Source organism: Strix aluco, chromosome 5 (assembly GCF_031877795.1).
Source record: "Strix aluco isolate bStrAlu1 chromosome 5, bStrAlu1.hap1, whole genome shotgun sequence".
NCBI classification, from domain to species: domain Eukaryota; kingdom Metazoa; phylum Chordata; class Aves; order Strigiformes; family Strigidae; genus Strix; species Strix aluco.
The window spans coordinates 75,139,582-75,154,988 of NC_133935.1; the positions used below are offsets into that span (position 1 = coordinate 75,139,582).

Below are 15,407 nucleotides of genomic sequence, written 5' to 3' on the forward strand. Positions count from 1 at the left end.
GGCTGACTGCTTACCCAGAAATGTCTTCCACCCCTGTACTCCTTCCAACGGTTCACCCACTTCCAGGGGATGTGTACATGGTATCCAGATGTTGGTGACTGGCACTTGTAAGGGAATCAGTTTTGTGCCCCATCAGGACAGAAGGTTCTGCTGTAATCCCTCAATGCAGCTAAGCACATGCCTAATGGTACCTGAGTGTCCTCATTAAATTATAAGTACTTTGTGGGAGTGGAGCCAGTGTTTAATGTTTTCCAGGAGAGAGTCTCATAACTTTCTAAGATCAGATCCCTTCCCTGTTTTAGACACATTTCCCTTCAACCAGCAATTTGAGGTTTCTCGTATTGGCATCAATGCAAAATAAGAGAAACTGTATTGCAGTTCTTAACGTTATACTGCCGTAAAAAATAAGAGTCACAGCCTCGATTTTCTAAAAATTGATGCTGTACAGCAATGTGCACATTATTAATGGATCTGCTGAAATACATTCAGACTGTAGTCACACTGTATATTGGGCCACAACCTCGAATGGAATTACAATAAACTGTAACTCAATTTTCTCAATTCTTTTGATTTTTGTGTGTTTTATAATCAATTCTTTTGCTTTTTGAGTGTTTTATAACTTCCCTGTGTCATTTCTAGGTGATGACTGCTCTGTTTTTAGCCATGACCTCCCCAGTTATATTAAAGATAATTTTGAATCTGAAAGAGTCACTGAAATAAACTGGGAAACAATTCAGGGGGGAGTGATAGGGAATGGATGCGGGCAGCTGGCACCCTACGCCCACGGAGATTCACTCTATTTTAATGGATGTCAAATACGACAAGCTGTGACTAAGCCTCTGGATCTCACCCGAGCAAGGTAATACTTTGAGTCTAAAATGTTCTTTAGCAGCTCATAAGAAAGGAAACTCTTCATGGTACATGCAGCCATGTGGGCCAGTACTGATGAGGATGGACTGACCTGGCTGTACCATGCAGTCAGATGTGGCTGGCAGATAAACATGACGGTTGGCAAAATGCTTTGTGACTTCCATTTGGGAGATGGAGAGTGAGGAGGAAGCGATGTCAGATGAAAAGGTCAGATGTTTTCGTTATGCCCAACAGAGCACTGTCTAGTAAGCCAGCACCGACAATGAAGTTGTTGGCAAAGACTGGACACCAGACTGTCTGGATCAGTGCCTGATCTGATAAGACAAATCCCATGTTTGTATGTGCCTCCACGACAGTTATGACTAAAGATGCTATTAGTAATTACGGACTCATTTTCCTGTTTCAGTTGTCAAAGAGAATTATATTCACCTGGCAATGAACAGGAGTATCTTTTTCATCTATGGAGCCTCTTTGGCCATGGAAAAACAAATGCAACCAGCCTGTGCTGGCTCTTAACAGAGTGACAGCTTTCTGGACTGGTTTGTATTTAGTTGTCTAAAGCAAGATTAGGAACAGGATGAATTGGCAAATGGGCCAGATATAAATCAGGCTCTTCCTTTCTTATTTGAACACCCAGGTAGAATATGATAAATTTTTTAGGCGCTTCATTTTATTCAACCTTTATTTGCACTTTTTTAGCTTTCATACACTTATTTGCATGTTTATATTGTTTATGTATCTCAGTTTTGTGCAGATCGATTGTAAAATTGGATGTGTTGTCTCCAGCTATATGGCAATATGTTATACATAGTAAACTATTAAACTAAACTTTGAAAGGGGAGCTGTGTTTTAGAGCCGTGAGAACAGTTTATTTTGCATGTTAAAAGTAATGATTCTTGAGGATGCTCAAAGTTTTAATAAGGTAACTGCAGTAAACCTGGAAATGCTATTGTTGCTGTTTGAATACTTTTTGCATATTGAAAATACCTTTTCTCTCTGTGTTTTACAGCAAAATCATGTTTGTTTTGCAAATTGGAAGTATTTCACAAACAGACAGTTGCAATACCAATCTGAGTGATCCTAACACTGTAGACAAGGCAGTGCTCCTCCAATACAGTGTAAATAATGGAATTACATGGCAAGTAATTGCACAGCATCAGCCAAAGGACTTTATACAAGCCCAAAGAGTGTCTTATAATGTTCCCCTGTGAGTACCTAGTCACATTTCATTACCTCTAAGTGCACAGATATATTTCTGCTAGGAAAGAATCTATCTTTGCATCACTGTGCAAGAAAAAAGGTTGATGAGAGGGTAAACAAAGAAGAATACTTAAGGGGAAGGCTGATTAAGAAATTTCAGCCTAGTGTTTATCAATATACCTGAAAGAAAAATGAAATACTTGAAGATATGAGGAAAAAAAGAATTCCTCCTTGTCTGTGTGCATTTTTCACCATTAAATGGTTTGCATGTACAATGTGTTGATGATCAGGGATATAGAAATAATGTTTTGACTTTGCTCTCGGTTCCTGTTGGGGGGTAGATAGGGATGTGCAAAATGCCAACAGCCTGGAGCTCTCACAGGCTCTTGCGTTTGTGATGACAGGGAGGCACGAATGAAAGGAGTCTTACTGCGCTGGTGGCAGCCCCGTCACAACGGAACAGGTCATGATCAGTGGGCTTTGGACCACGTAGAAGTCGTCCTGTGAGTATCAGCTTCACCTCATCCCACCCCATCTCAGAAAGCACTGAAATTCCTCCAGCATGACACGAGTGTTAAGCTCAGTAAGAACCGTTGTGCCCCAGAGAAACGTTTGAGAACCAGTCTCTGCTAATGCTCTGCCCTGACTGCAACTGTCAGTGGTTAAGACACCATGAAATAAGTGGCACAGCAGGGGTATGTGTTGTGCATCATGAAAAAATGCAGGAGGGAAAGTGGGGCTTTATCACACCAAGTATTGGTGTGGTCCTGTAATGTAGCAATGACTGTGAAAAAAATATTGTCCTGGGACATAAGAAAGGATATTCCTGTTCAACGCTGTGCTGCCATGTAAGGCTGATTTATATCCTTTTGAAGATACAAAAGAGTCTGCTGTATTGCTCTTTGCACAAAGTAATGTTGTTGTGCCTCTGAAAAATTTTCATTAGCAACTAATGCCTTATTCATTTCCTTTTTTTAGTAAGAAGGATACTGTTCAGAAACAGGGTTCACTATATCAGGTTCCTATGGTCTGAGCTCTATATTCATCCCCTTGTCAAGATTTTACCAAGTAAAGCGTCTGCACCCTCCTGATTCTCCCATTCTTGAGATGGGTTTCACTGGAAGCTAACCCGTTTTTCCTGTGTTATGTCACAAAGAGATGACCTGCTTTTTCTCTAACAATTTAGTTCCAGTAGAAGTGAAATGCTAGTGGCTTCACGGGCGGGAACTCATCGCTGACAGTGGTTGGCAGAGAGAGGCGTGCCTGCTCCATAGATAGGTTCAAACATTCCTTTTATTGAACAATTTAAAAACCAGCAATGAAGAAATTAGGCTTGGATAACCTCCAGACTGTGTAATTATAACCATGAGGTTTCTGAATTAGCAGAGACACTGCAAGTAATGTTTTGTAACAGTAGCAAAGTGAATTATCTGATTGCTAGTTAGACCCGTTCTTCTTTCCACCGAGAAGCACCAGCTTGCATGGCACTCATATCAATCCCAAACCAAACTGGTCCCAACACTGAGTAACTGTACACGCTCTGCTGCTTTTACACACCTGCTGGGCTCTGCTTCCATAACATTAAGCTTAAAACTTGAAGGAACAGAGGGACGGATGTGATTCCTGGCTTAATTAATGGCTGTATGATGCTGCATCAGGAAAGATATGGAAGAGTATGAACCTGCAGGAGACTCACAGTGCTTAGGAAACCATGGAAAAGGGAACTGGTAGTTCTGAAATATTCCCATGTCTTTCTACCTTGCAATTAAAAAAAAAAAAATAAAAAGAAAAAACCAGGTCAGAAAAAAAAATAAAGCATACTATTACCCATCAACCCAAGCATTGAATTAGGAGGTGTAAGTAGGAATAGGACAGATCCTTAAAAAGTGATTCTTAGGCTGAAATATGGAGAACTTCCTTGACAATGAGATCTGCCATGCTGTAGACTAGACACACAAGATGAGTGGTGACAAGTCAGTCATACGAGATATGGTATAGTAGAATGCAGACAGCAATAGAAATGATATAGCAACTAATCACACATTGACTAGAGAAGGAATCAGATGGGCAGACAGTGCCTTCTCCTTTCTCTTCTTTTTCTCCTGTTAAAGAACTTTAAGGCTCTTCTGAATATTGGCCAAAATATCAGGCTAGAGACAGAGAGTTTCCACCCTGTTCAAGCAACACCTGGTACAACCCACAGAGGAAGACAGACCAAACCAGACAGATTTCTCCTTACCAAGTACTGTGAAATGCAGTGCCATGGCAGCGTATTTCCCAAAGGCCATATGTGGAGTTCCAGACCCTGCTAACTACAGCACGTGAGATGTGCTGCTCTCAGGAAAGGCAGAAATACATGCTGTGGCGCATCTGGTTCATATGCTGGCATGTGCTCAGACCTGGCAGGTGGCTTCAACCCCTCTGTTTTGTTCTAGCTGCACCTTCTAATTCATCAAAATATTCTGTAGGTCTCTTAAATTTTATTTGCAAGTAACCCACAAAGGGTTCAATAAAGCCTCTGGGAGGCTTTCTGAAAGGAGGCACACTGTTCCTTGTCAATAGATACTCTCACCTGGCTTTTCCTTTAGTTCCGCTATTTCACGTGGCCACCTCACACTGGTCACTTTACCCCCAGCACTTCGGTTTCTTCACCTGTAAAATGATGAAGACACTCAGTCATCTCCATGGTGTGCTTCCAGGCATAGAGAAGGGAACCTGCATCAGTGTCTGTTAGCACTGACCCTGGATGATCCTGCACACACCAGGGCTACCAGGATTCACACAAGAATACTAGGGATAGGACTTAGCTTTAATTCTTAATATTCCTTCATTTTCCAATGAAGGGCACAGAAACCCTGCCCGCCCCTTGGGAGAGCAAGCCACCTTGCCCAGGCAGCTCTGCAGCAAGAGGCAAGGAGACAGCGTCCCTCAGGTGCTCTGCCCTCCCACTGAGACTGCCAGAAGAGAGCTCTGTGGGCAATAGCCACCCCAGGGCTCTCTGACATGGCTGCAGAAAGGCACAGCCTGAACTAAAACCATTCACCAGGGTGCTGTAATTACCTCTTCCCATTAATTCTATTGGGAGTCACTGGCGAATCAGTAGGCTTCTGTCTGGCTTATTCATCGCAAAGCTGAGATACCTTTGGGAACACCTGTGTCTCCCAAATTGGAAGTAATTCCTGTTGGCACTCTGACCTTGTCTCAGAAAGCCATGAACATCCCTGGCTACAGGACCTGTTGATGGTCTGTGTCTAACATAGTCTGTGCTCGGTCCTTTTATACCCCTGCACTCCATCACCCACCTGACTGAGACTCCATACACCTCTCTGGGAACCATCAAAATTATCCTCACTGGCCCTGGTTTAAGTCCTAGATTTTCATGTCTGTCTGTGGTCTGCATACCCACGTTGACACAGCAGACAAGTCTCTAGCCTATAAGTTGTTACAGCAAGAAGCCGACCTATGCTAGGAGGTGTGGTTTGGGACATACAGAAATTTCTGGCTTTTCACACATTTCATCTTGTGTTTCCTTCACTACCCTGTGGGCTGACAAAAAGGTCTGATTTTCCCAAATGCCCTAGGTGTTGGCTTGGCTGCCTGCACCCCCAGGTGCACACCTTGGTGCTGTGCCAGCTCCTCATCAGCCCACGGGCAAGTGAGCCACGCTCTCCTTGAGTAGACTAAGGGCTGGATTAAGAGGACAAACAGGGAAAGCACCTGCCAGCAGGGAGAGCTGATCTGTAGGGATGTAGCACAACCAAGGATTTTCTTGATTTTATTTCCCATCCAACATGGAGGATGCACCCGCACCTCCTTACAGGGCTCACCCCAGGGACAAATCTGTGAACACCTGCTTTCATGGCTCAACTCTTCACAGCAATCCAAAGATTTTAAATTAATTCTGTCACAGGCCCAGCTGCCAAGTCATAGTGCAGATACCACTTGCAGCTGATGCACAGCCAGGGTCACTCTCTGTTCAGTCCAATTGATTTCTGAGTCAAGGGCCATCATCCTCTCACCAGCAAACATGTATTCAGGGTGCAATTCCTTTGTTTCCTTTGCTCCCAAAATAGTTTGCTGGGGGCAAAAATTAACCTGCAGATTATACGTGCATACAAAATACCTGGCAGTGATAAGAAAGGCCACTGATGGATGCTTTTCTATGTTACTTAAAATCATTTCACTTTTGAATGAATTATCTGAATCACTCATTAAAAAATAGTATCGTTAAGACTGCAAATGGTGCTTAAACTGAGCACCTCTTTCAAACAGGTGAAACACAATACCTGCTTTGACTATGTTATACATTAAATTGATCTTGCCAACTAACTGCTTGCCAACTTATTTTAACAATGGTTGATGTCTATGCTGTGGTGGAGAGAGGATACTAGTTGTCAAGTTCTCCAGTCCCTTTTAAAGCTAGTGCCAATTATTCCTTGTTAGTGCAGCATTTTTTCTCTCCATTTGGACACAACTCTCACATGTTCTGTGTGGCTCTTCTTAGGATAAAAAAATATTTTACCCCAGACTTAAGAAAGGGTAATTTTCTGTGCCCCTGTACTTCCACCCTAAGAAGAGCCCATGTCCAACTCTGCATTTCATTTGCACATTGTTTTTCTCTGGAAGCACAGCTCTCAGCCTGTCTGCTGCACAGACACCACACACCTTTTTGCATGTGCATTTGGAACTGCCATTTCTTTGTGTGTAGGGCAGGCCCTTATAGAACTCTCACAAACTCAATTCTGATCAAAGGTATTGAGAACTAAAGGGTCATGATAAGCTGAACACTAAGGGTCTGATGTTGCTTTCTTTGCACCCCAAAACTCAGTATGTGATCTAAAGGAATTTGAGTTGTGCAAGGAATGCAAGAAATCTTATCCCCACCTACTATTTTATGGTTAACTGTTGGATTACAGAATGACTCCCTCCATAGCCATTACTCCATGCTCTTCATTGTCAAGATACTCTCACATTTTTGGCACAAATGATTTAGTAAGAACTTATGTTGCATTTGATGCAAACAATGTTTATCCTTATTTTGAACATTAAAATACAAATTATATATTCTAGCTCTAACAAGGAGTGCTCATGTGGAAAAGCATTTTCATCTGCTTCATTTTTTTAGTAAAAAGCAATGATTTGAAAAATGCATTTAAATTAAAGTATCAACATATTTATAATAAAGAACACAAATAGTTCAAACATTAGGTAATTATCTGAATATTCACAACATTTATGCCAAATTTAATATGATGCAGTTTGTGCTTTTATGACATTTTTATTATGTTTCTAAAAAGTGCATGCTGAATTTTATAGAAAATAAAAATATAAATATTGATTTGAAATATCAGGAAATAATTTGTTCAATTTTTATTTTCAAAAGAGATGAAAAGTCCTATATTGCCTCTAAACCTCATCAGGGTTTTATGACTAATCACAGTGCTGCATGCATTGAAAGGCATTTTCTAACTTGTGTTGTATTTCATTGTTTGCTGTCATTGGTTTTACACTAGAATAAGGTAAGTACTTTCCCTGAATCAATATCAGATGTACATTTCTGTTATAGCTACAGCTCCTTCACAAAGTTTTGTCAATGATGGGTTGGTGGAAAATCATTTGTACTCTGACATGTGCCACGTAGCTCCTGAGGGCCCTGTTCCTGCAGCTCTTCCCCAGCTCTTCCCCCACTGGGGGAAGTTAAACTTAGCAGAAAACATGCAGCAGCTCACCCCATACCACAGTGGGAATTTCACTGAGGCTGCAGTGAGAAGGACTTCTTCTCCTGCAGTGCAATGAGACCTGCCAATGGAGAGCACCCAGCACGTTGCATGGGCGACCTCTCAACTCTAAAAAGGAATTCCCACTTTCTCCATAATTGATAACAACAGAGCTGAAGCCACAGCCAGGTAGTGTATGTCAGTGAATCTGCATGGTGGCATAGCCACGCGTGCCCCTTAAACACACAGCAAGTGTCTCCCAGGTAGTTGTTTTGTTTCTTGTAACTCTGCTGCTTCGTGCTGTCACAGTTAATAGATACCACTAACCAACATAATTACTGAGCTCTGGGTTCAAATCTTGACCTCACCAAAGCCAAAGAACATGTGTCATTGATATGGGCCATCAGGACTTTGGTCGGAGCACATCACTTTTCTTATTATAGTACCCTCCAAGAAAGCATTTGTAATTCAGCCTCAAAATTTACCCCAAGCCTAGTCCTGAGAGGCATGCCTTTGCTGTTTCCTAAGGCTTTGTTCATGTTCATTTTGTAATCCAAATATTTTTGTTTCTATTTGGTTCCTACTGTGTCCTGTCAATTAAAAACATGGAAATAATGAACGATATTAGTATATACTGGGTTTTTTTACTGCATATTTTCATTCCATTTGGCTATGTTCTATTTTCATAAATTTTAAACTGCAGACTTGTAGTTCAAACTGTGCTTTAGGAAGCATGCAATAACCAAAATGCTCTATTAAAGACTAAAGACCCAGAGCGACTCCTTCTCATAAATTGCTTCACTGTAGGTATTTATTGAACATGACCTAGACAGAATTTTGTTCTTCTGTATTGTCTGCATATTGTTTTCATCTAACTAGTATAACTCCAGTGACTTCACTGGAAAGTTATTTAGGGTTTCCTACACAAATTGGAGCACTATTATCTTATATTTATTTTTTAATAATGCACTCAAAACTGTTGAACAAATTACGCAGTAGTTGCTCCTCTTGATTGCTTTTTTGCTGCTTGCTCCATCAGCAATATACAGATAACTATTTTGGATCTGTACTTTTCTGATTTACTGATGGTTCAGTGAATGCACAGAAAAGGCAGAAGGCTCAGCAGATGCTGACCAGTTCATTAACACTTGCAAAGCAGCCTTCAAGTTGCCACTGATATCCCAACAAAAATTCCCTCCATACCCTCCATTATGGAAGGGGTGTCTATTCATAATATAGCTTGATGCTGCCTGGCATATTTTGGGTACTCCAAACAACAAAACAACTGCAAAATTATGGTAAAGCCTTCTATCAGTCTGTGAAAATAGAAATTAAATTTGTTATTAATAGTATTGAAAGCATTCTTAAATCCACCAAATGCAAGAAATGCCTAATTATTCCTGCAAACTATATTATATAATTCTTATCGTGATCTTATAAAGCACTATTGATCTCTCTTATACAGTACTTGCCAGCTACCAATATATAAAATTAATTCAGAGAAATAAATATAGACCTGCTGTGATTTTATGCATACCAGACTATACATATTATACAATATGATATGATACTATAATACATAAGGTACACATATTTACCTGTCGCAACAGTGAAAATCATGCCGTTTTCTATAGCAAGCATGCAGTTTTTATGTGGCATCCAACCAGTAGCTGGGAAGTCTATCACAGACATTGGCGAGGACAAGTTTGAACCATGTCAGTGCAAGTGAAAAAAATAACCATTTAGTTCTTGAGAATTTAGATTTCTCTCATTTTTCACACACTTTACTGCTCTGGTGTTCAGTGTAAGACAAAGATATGTTTCTTTGTAACTTCTTGATCATCTTATAAAATAACAGAACAGAATGATATACATAAAAAATGAGTAAATCTTTTAAGTTATTAGATAACCCTTTCTTTGTTGCTTTTTTCAATTATTTCTTTTCCTTTCTTTTTGTTGGTTTTTTTTTTCTTTGTTCATTGTTTTAAACATCTTCATCATAACTTTAAGTCCAGATACAAAATGGTTAGGCACTGAAGTGAAATAGAGTGCAGGTGCACATAAGCAGTGTTCAAAATGAGTCCTGAAAATCTCTGCTGAGCTGTGGCTGAATGTGAGCAGACCAAAGGCAAGAGGGAGATGGGGGAACACAAAGGTCCCTGGGCTAAAGACTGTAGCTCAGCATGTGTCCCTGCTGTCCAAGTCTTGCCCAAGCTGGGGCTCTCACAGCCAAGCTCAGTCCTAAACTTAACCAGGTCTAGAAATGGCAATTTTTTCAGCCAAAAACATTGACAGCTCTGCTTGGTGCCATGTACCAAGAGCGACGCCACGCAAAGTTGGGCAGTGTTTTCTCCCAGGACCTTCTCTCCTGTATTTTGGCTGCAGAGTAGCCTTCTCCCAGCAGATAGGGGCTTCATCCTCACTTCATGGTTAGGATGCTCTCCTGAGAGGCGGGATGTCACCTTGAAGGCCCTGTGTCTAAGGAACCACCCACTTCCCAGGCAATGGGAATTAAAGGGAAGGCAAGATTAAGACCTCCTTCAAGCCTCATGACCAATGGCAGCCACTTTCAGAAGTGGGTTCAGGGTCATGATTTCCCTCCTGCCTTCCACAGTGCTGACTGGAGTGAGGGTGATGTTCCACTGAGATGACTACAGCACCAGAATAAAGACTGATCTTCAAAGCTTCTTTGCACTTGAGCTACCAAGTGACATTAAAACTATATAAACTCACCGCTGTCACTCTCTCACACAAAACTCTTACAAATCAGCACAGATCTTTCTTTTTCACTTGAAGAAGTCAGGTGAAAGTCAGGACAAGTCAACCTCAAACATTAACCCCTCTCTCAATTGCCAAATGCTCTAAAGCTCTGCCTTACTGTGAGAGTGCCAAAAGCTGTACCAAGTCTAGACCGTTTGCTTTCATTGTCACCAGGAGATGGACTTTGTTTCATTCTTGCATGTACGTTCCAGTGGCAAAACAAACAAAAAAATTCAAAGCCTTGGAAAAACAGTCAGGAAGTGACTTGGAATTGATTAGGGGTTTATAATCTAGATTTTGACACGACCGCTTTTCTTCAGTTTAGTCAATTGTGTTCTAGATTAGCTGTTGAAAAGTGTATAACTTTGTTATACAGATTTTTTTAGATTAAATTAGTATACGACAGCAAAAGCTATCTTTGCCTCTGGAGGACCATATGTATTTTGCAAAGCATGCAATCATTCCTTTTTCCTAAGGGCCACATTCACTAAAACTAAGCTTATGCACTAGAGAGGGAAGTATGACTGATTACAGTATGAGTATATACTTCTTACTCACAGAGAAAACTCACAAGTGAAAATCTGCCTTGCACACACAAATGGGAGATTTATTGACAGTAATGTCTACTGCAGGCCTCTACTTCACAGATCGCCTTTAAAATCTGATTGAATTCTTGGTTTGGAAGGTCCTGGTAATATCCAGTCCCTTGGAGTAGAGATGCTTAAGTCAGGCATCCTTCTCCCACTGCAAGACGAAGCTAGAAAGCACAAGGTCCTAAGTAGGCATGGAGGATTAGGAGAGGGAGTCAGAAATTAGCCCAAGACTGCACAGATTCACTATGACTTTGCAGCTTCTTTCCCCTGAAACCAAAAGAAAATTTGGTGTTGCAGTCACCAGCAGTCCCTCCTGGGTGAAGCTCCTTACACCTGTTGGAGTTGTCCTTGGGATCTGCATGGTTAATGCTGTGCTCCGATCTCTTAAAGAAACTGCATCATCTGACTGCATCGATGGGAGTATCCTGTATGCCATTTTTCCATGTGGAGAAAGGAGGTCAGGTGGCTCTAAAAACTAGAATCTGGCAGCAGTATGCGATACTATTTTTATTTTTAAAAGTAGTTCTCCAATCAGAAGGTCTTTCCCATGCCCTAGGACTCTACAGTGCAGAGTATAAGTCACTGCCTCTCTTATAGCAACTTCTCAGCTGCTTTATACATTAGTCTGGCGAAGTGTACTGCAAGTTGTAGATCTAAGAGGAGACATCCTTTATTAGAACTTCAGAATACACAAACCTTTTAATTCCCATGTAATTCTGAGTGCAGTCTGGCTGTAGATCTATGTAGACCTGTATTTGTGTGCATGCACTAAAGGTTTGGATATGTATGTAAACAGACCAAGAAAAAGCATAGCCAGATGAAGCTCTGTGGATGTTCTGCAGTCCCCTGCCACAGCAGAGGCAGTAGGATGTCACAGGTCTGGGGTGCTGCACAAGCAGTTCTCCCCAAGGTGTATGCAAGTCTGTATAGGCCATAAGTAGACTGACAAGGATGCACCACATATGTCACAGCTTCATTTTCAAAGCTGCTGAAATTTGGAAACTGAAAGTGGGATGCAGCCCTTAGGAGTTAGATGAGTTTCAGGTACAAAAGTCCAAGACAGCTGTCTTGTCCACCACTGCCCTCTCATGCTTCTTTCTTCCCTCAATGGGAGAAGTAGAAATCTTCATTGCGTAGATGGGTCTTGTCCTCCAGGTGGGTCTTCTGAACAAGTGTCCTTTCTTCAATTAGGCTGTAGTCAGGCTGTCTCTTGCCTGATCTCCTCCCAGATGTGATGACGCTTATTTCCCAGATCTTTCTTCAGTTTTGCATGGGAGTGTATAGTCTGCATTAGGTCTGCATAAAACTGTTGTACTTCACTTCCTATATGGTAAAAGTGGAAGATAAAGAAATGGAGTAATGCTTTTCTTGTTCTCAAGATAAAGCAGTTAATGATTGAAGCCAGAAGGATAACTGAAGTATAAAGCCACTGTAGAGAAATGCCCTGTATTGAGAGGGTATGATGTGCATGCAGCTTTAGTGAATCTGGCCCTAGGCAGCACAAGTTTTCATTAACTGAAAGATCTTAACCTTTCCCTAAGATCATGAATTGTAAATAAATGTAAAGTGGGACAGATTCTCAATGGCCTTGTACCTTGGCTGTTGTACAAAGCGTGTATGTCACAACCTTACACAGGCTTGAAAGGTCATGCAAGGACAAAGAAGAATCTGTCCCACTAGCTCACTGCTCCAGAATAATTTAAAGTACATCTAAAAGAAACTGACATGCTTCTCTTCCTCCACCCTTTGATTTTAACAGCACTCGCAAACAAAATTACATGATGAATTTTTCACGGCAACATGGGCTCAGGCATTTCTACAACAGAAGACGAAGGTCACTTAGACGATATCCATGAAGAAACGAGAAATTTATATTTTTTCCTCCCAACATGTGATGTGTTGCTTTCCATTCTTTAAATCTAGCACTGCATCTGGTATCAGGACTTTTCTGCAACTGGCTTGATGAATAACTGAAAGCCTTTCTCAAGACAGAGTGTACACCACTTTTTCGCACTGTGAACTAATGAGAAGTGACTTATTTTCTCATAGGTAAATGTTTTAATGTTGATGTGTCTGTGAAAATTGTGATCTGTTGTAATATCAGTTACAGTGGCAGTATTGGAAGTAAGCAACTAATTCTGTTTAACAGGAAAAAAGTTTAAGCACAAAGACTTTTCAGATTTTATGTTTAAAAAAACCTACATACTAAGTACAGAATTTAACATTTTTTGTCACATAGGTATTTAAGTGCACTGTATTTCAGCTCTGTGTCATTTTATATGATTAAGTTATCGATGTTTGTCCTCTTTGTATTCTCCTCTACAACATGACACATTGGCACTGTATTTACTTGTTTTGTTGTTGTAATATTTTTGCTGCTGATTTTTGGGCTATTTACCTTCTGACAAAATGTATTAAAAAAAAAATCAAAGTACCTAATCAAGAAGATAATTGCAAAAGTAGTTGTAAAGGCATTGATATCCTTTGGTCTTATTCTTTGATATGTCTGTTGGTTAGCATTGTTTTGTAGATAAAAAAAGAATGCTTGACATTAAACCTTTTTCTACTAAGGAGTTGTGGATAAAGCCCCATAAAGAAGTTCCCAGTTCCCTGTCTAAATGTAGTCAGTTCTCTGCAACTGATTTACTTACAGTAACTGCCATTTGGTGTCTGTAGTAATGAAGTGATTTGTAAACAGTGAATGTTTCATCGTGTTCTCTTTGGTGTTTGTTTCTATTGCGGGTCATGTTTGTATCTTCTGATAAAGTTGTATCTACACCAGCAACGTTATAATGCCCCTATAGCCCTAAACTGTCTATTATCATAAATAAAATGCTTCACTTTATGGTGAACCAAGCTAAAGATCCATGCTTCAATAAAAATAATGTCAACAAAGAATTCTGATGTTAGACTTTTCAAGCCATGAAGGCTTTACATGAAACCATAAACCAAATTCTTTCACTAAATACCTAGATTTTAACACAAACATCAATGGTATTTTTTAATATTTAGTACATCACACTTAACAGCACTTAGCAAATAACACAAACCAAGAAGTCTTCCCAGTCCCACCTGTGGGCATAATATCGTTGGTGGAACAGGTACTGGTGCAAGGAATGAAACAGGACCACAGACCAATGCACGTTCTCACTTGACTTTATCTGCAAACCTAATATTAATGCGCAAATTGGTGTTTGCAAGCTCTGAGGACTACAGTGCAGCACATAAGGAACCTGTTTCACAACAGATGAATTTGTTAGTTCTTAGAATCACAGAATCATTCAGATTGGAAAAGACCCTTAAGATCATCAAGTCTCACCTTAAACCTAACACTGTGAAGTCCACCACTAAACCATGTCCCTAAGCACCACATCTACACGTCTTTTAAATACCTCCAGGGATGACGACTCAACCACTTCCCTGGGCAGCCTGTTCCAATGTTTGACAAACCTTTCAGTGAAGAAATTTTTCCTAATATCCAATCTAAACCTCCCCTGGTGCAACTTGAGGCCACTTCCTCTTGTCCTATCACTTGTTACTTGGGAAAAGAGACCACCACGCACCTCGCTACAATCTCCTTTCAGGTAGTTGTAGAGAGCAATAAGGTTTCCCCTGAGCCTCTGTTTCTCCAGGCTAAACAACCCCAGCTTCCTCAGCTGCTCCTCATCAGAAGGAATTATCATATATACTTGCTATGCTTTTACATCATGTACCTCTGCTTCTGGCACTGTACCGGTCTGAACCAGAAGGGTGTTTGTTACACATCCATGATCAGCCACCTAAGATGTGTTTAATTTTTAAGAGGTTTTTAATCAAAGGTACCTGAGCAGTGCAGGAAAAAAGGAGGTCATTCACTGACCAACTAGTCAAAACCTTGGCTTGGTCAAAATTATGCAACAGACCTTTGACAGACCTGGAAACTTACTGCAACAGTCCAGCCTCCTGCAGCTGCAGACTTACCATACCGTTCTGGAGAACCATGTGCATGCTTTCAATACTTGAAACAAGATAAAGGATCTATTCAGAGAAAGAGCAGGAAGAAAAAGAATGAGGTTATTAAAGAATATAATAGCTTAATGTTTGGGCAAGAGATTCTAAAATATTGTAATAAAAGTTTCGCCCATTGAACAAACAAGATATAAATGCTCCTATTTTTTAAGATAATTTTATTTGCCCTAATATGTCAATAGATGGGTGATATTTCAATCTAAATTGCATGTGCAGCTAGTGTGTTGCTAGGGAATTCATTTATTTTAAAGACTTTAGA

At 40.5% G+C, this 15,407-nt stretch overlaps 1 protein-coding gene across 2 annotated transcripts in view; it reads left to right on the forward strand.

Moving 5' to 3' along the window:
• Positions 1-14,038, forward strand: part of RELN (reelin) — a 296,224-nt gene extending 282,186 nt beyond the window's left edge. The window contains exons 61-65 of one of the 2 annotated variants that reach the window (XM_074827840.1): positions 640-859; positions 1,880-2,077; positions 2,475-2,573; positions 7,454-7,589; positions 12,900-14,038. In XM_074827840.1, coding sequence (XP_074683941.1) covers positions 640-859; positions 1,880-2,077; positions 2,475-2,573; positions 7,454-7,583 — 647 coding nt within the window. In that variant the 3' untranslated portion in view covers positions 7,584-7,589; positions 12,900-14,038. The remainder of the gene's footprint in view (positions 1-639; positions 860-1,879; positions 2,078-2,474; positions 2,574-7,453; positions 7,590-12,899) is intronic. The other variant, XM_074827841.1, reaches the window with a different exon arrangement.
• Positions 14,039-15,407: the final 1,369 nt, after the last annotated feature.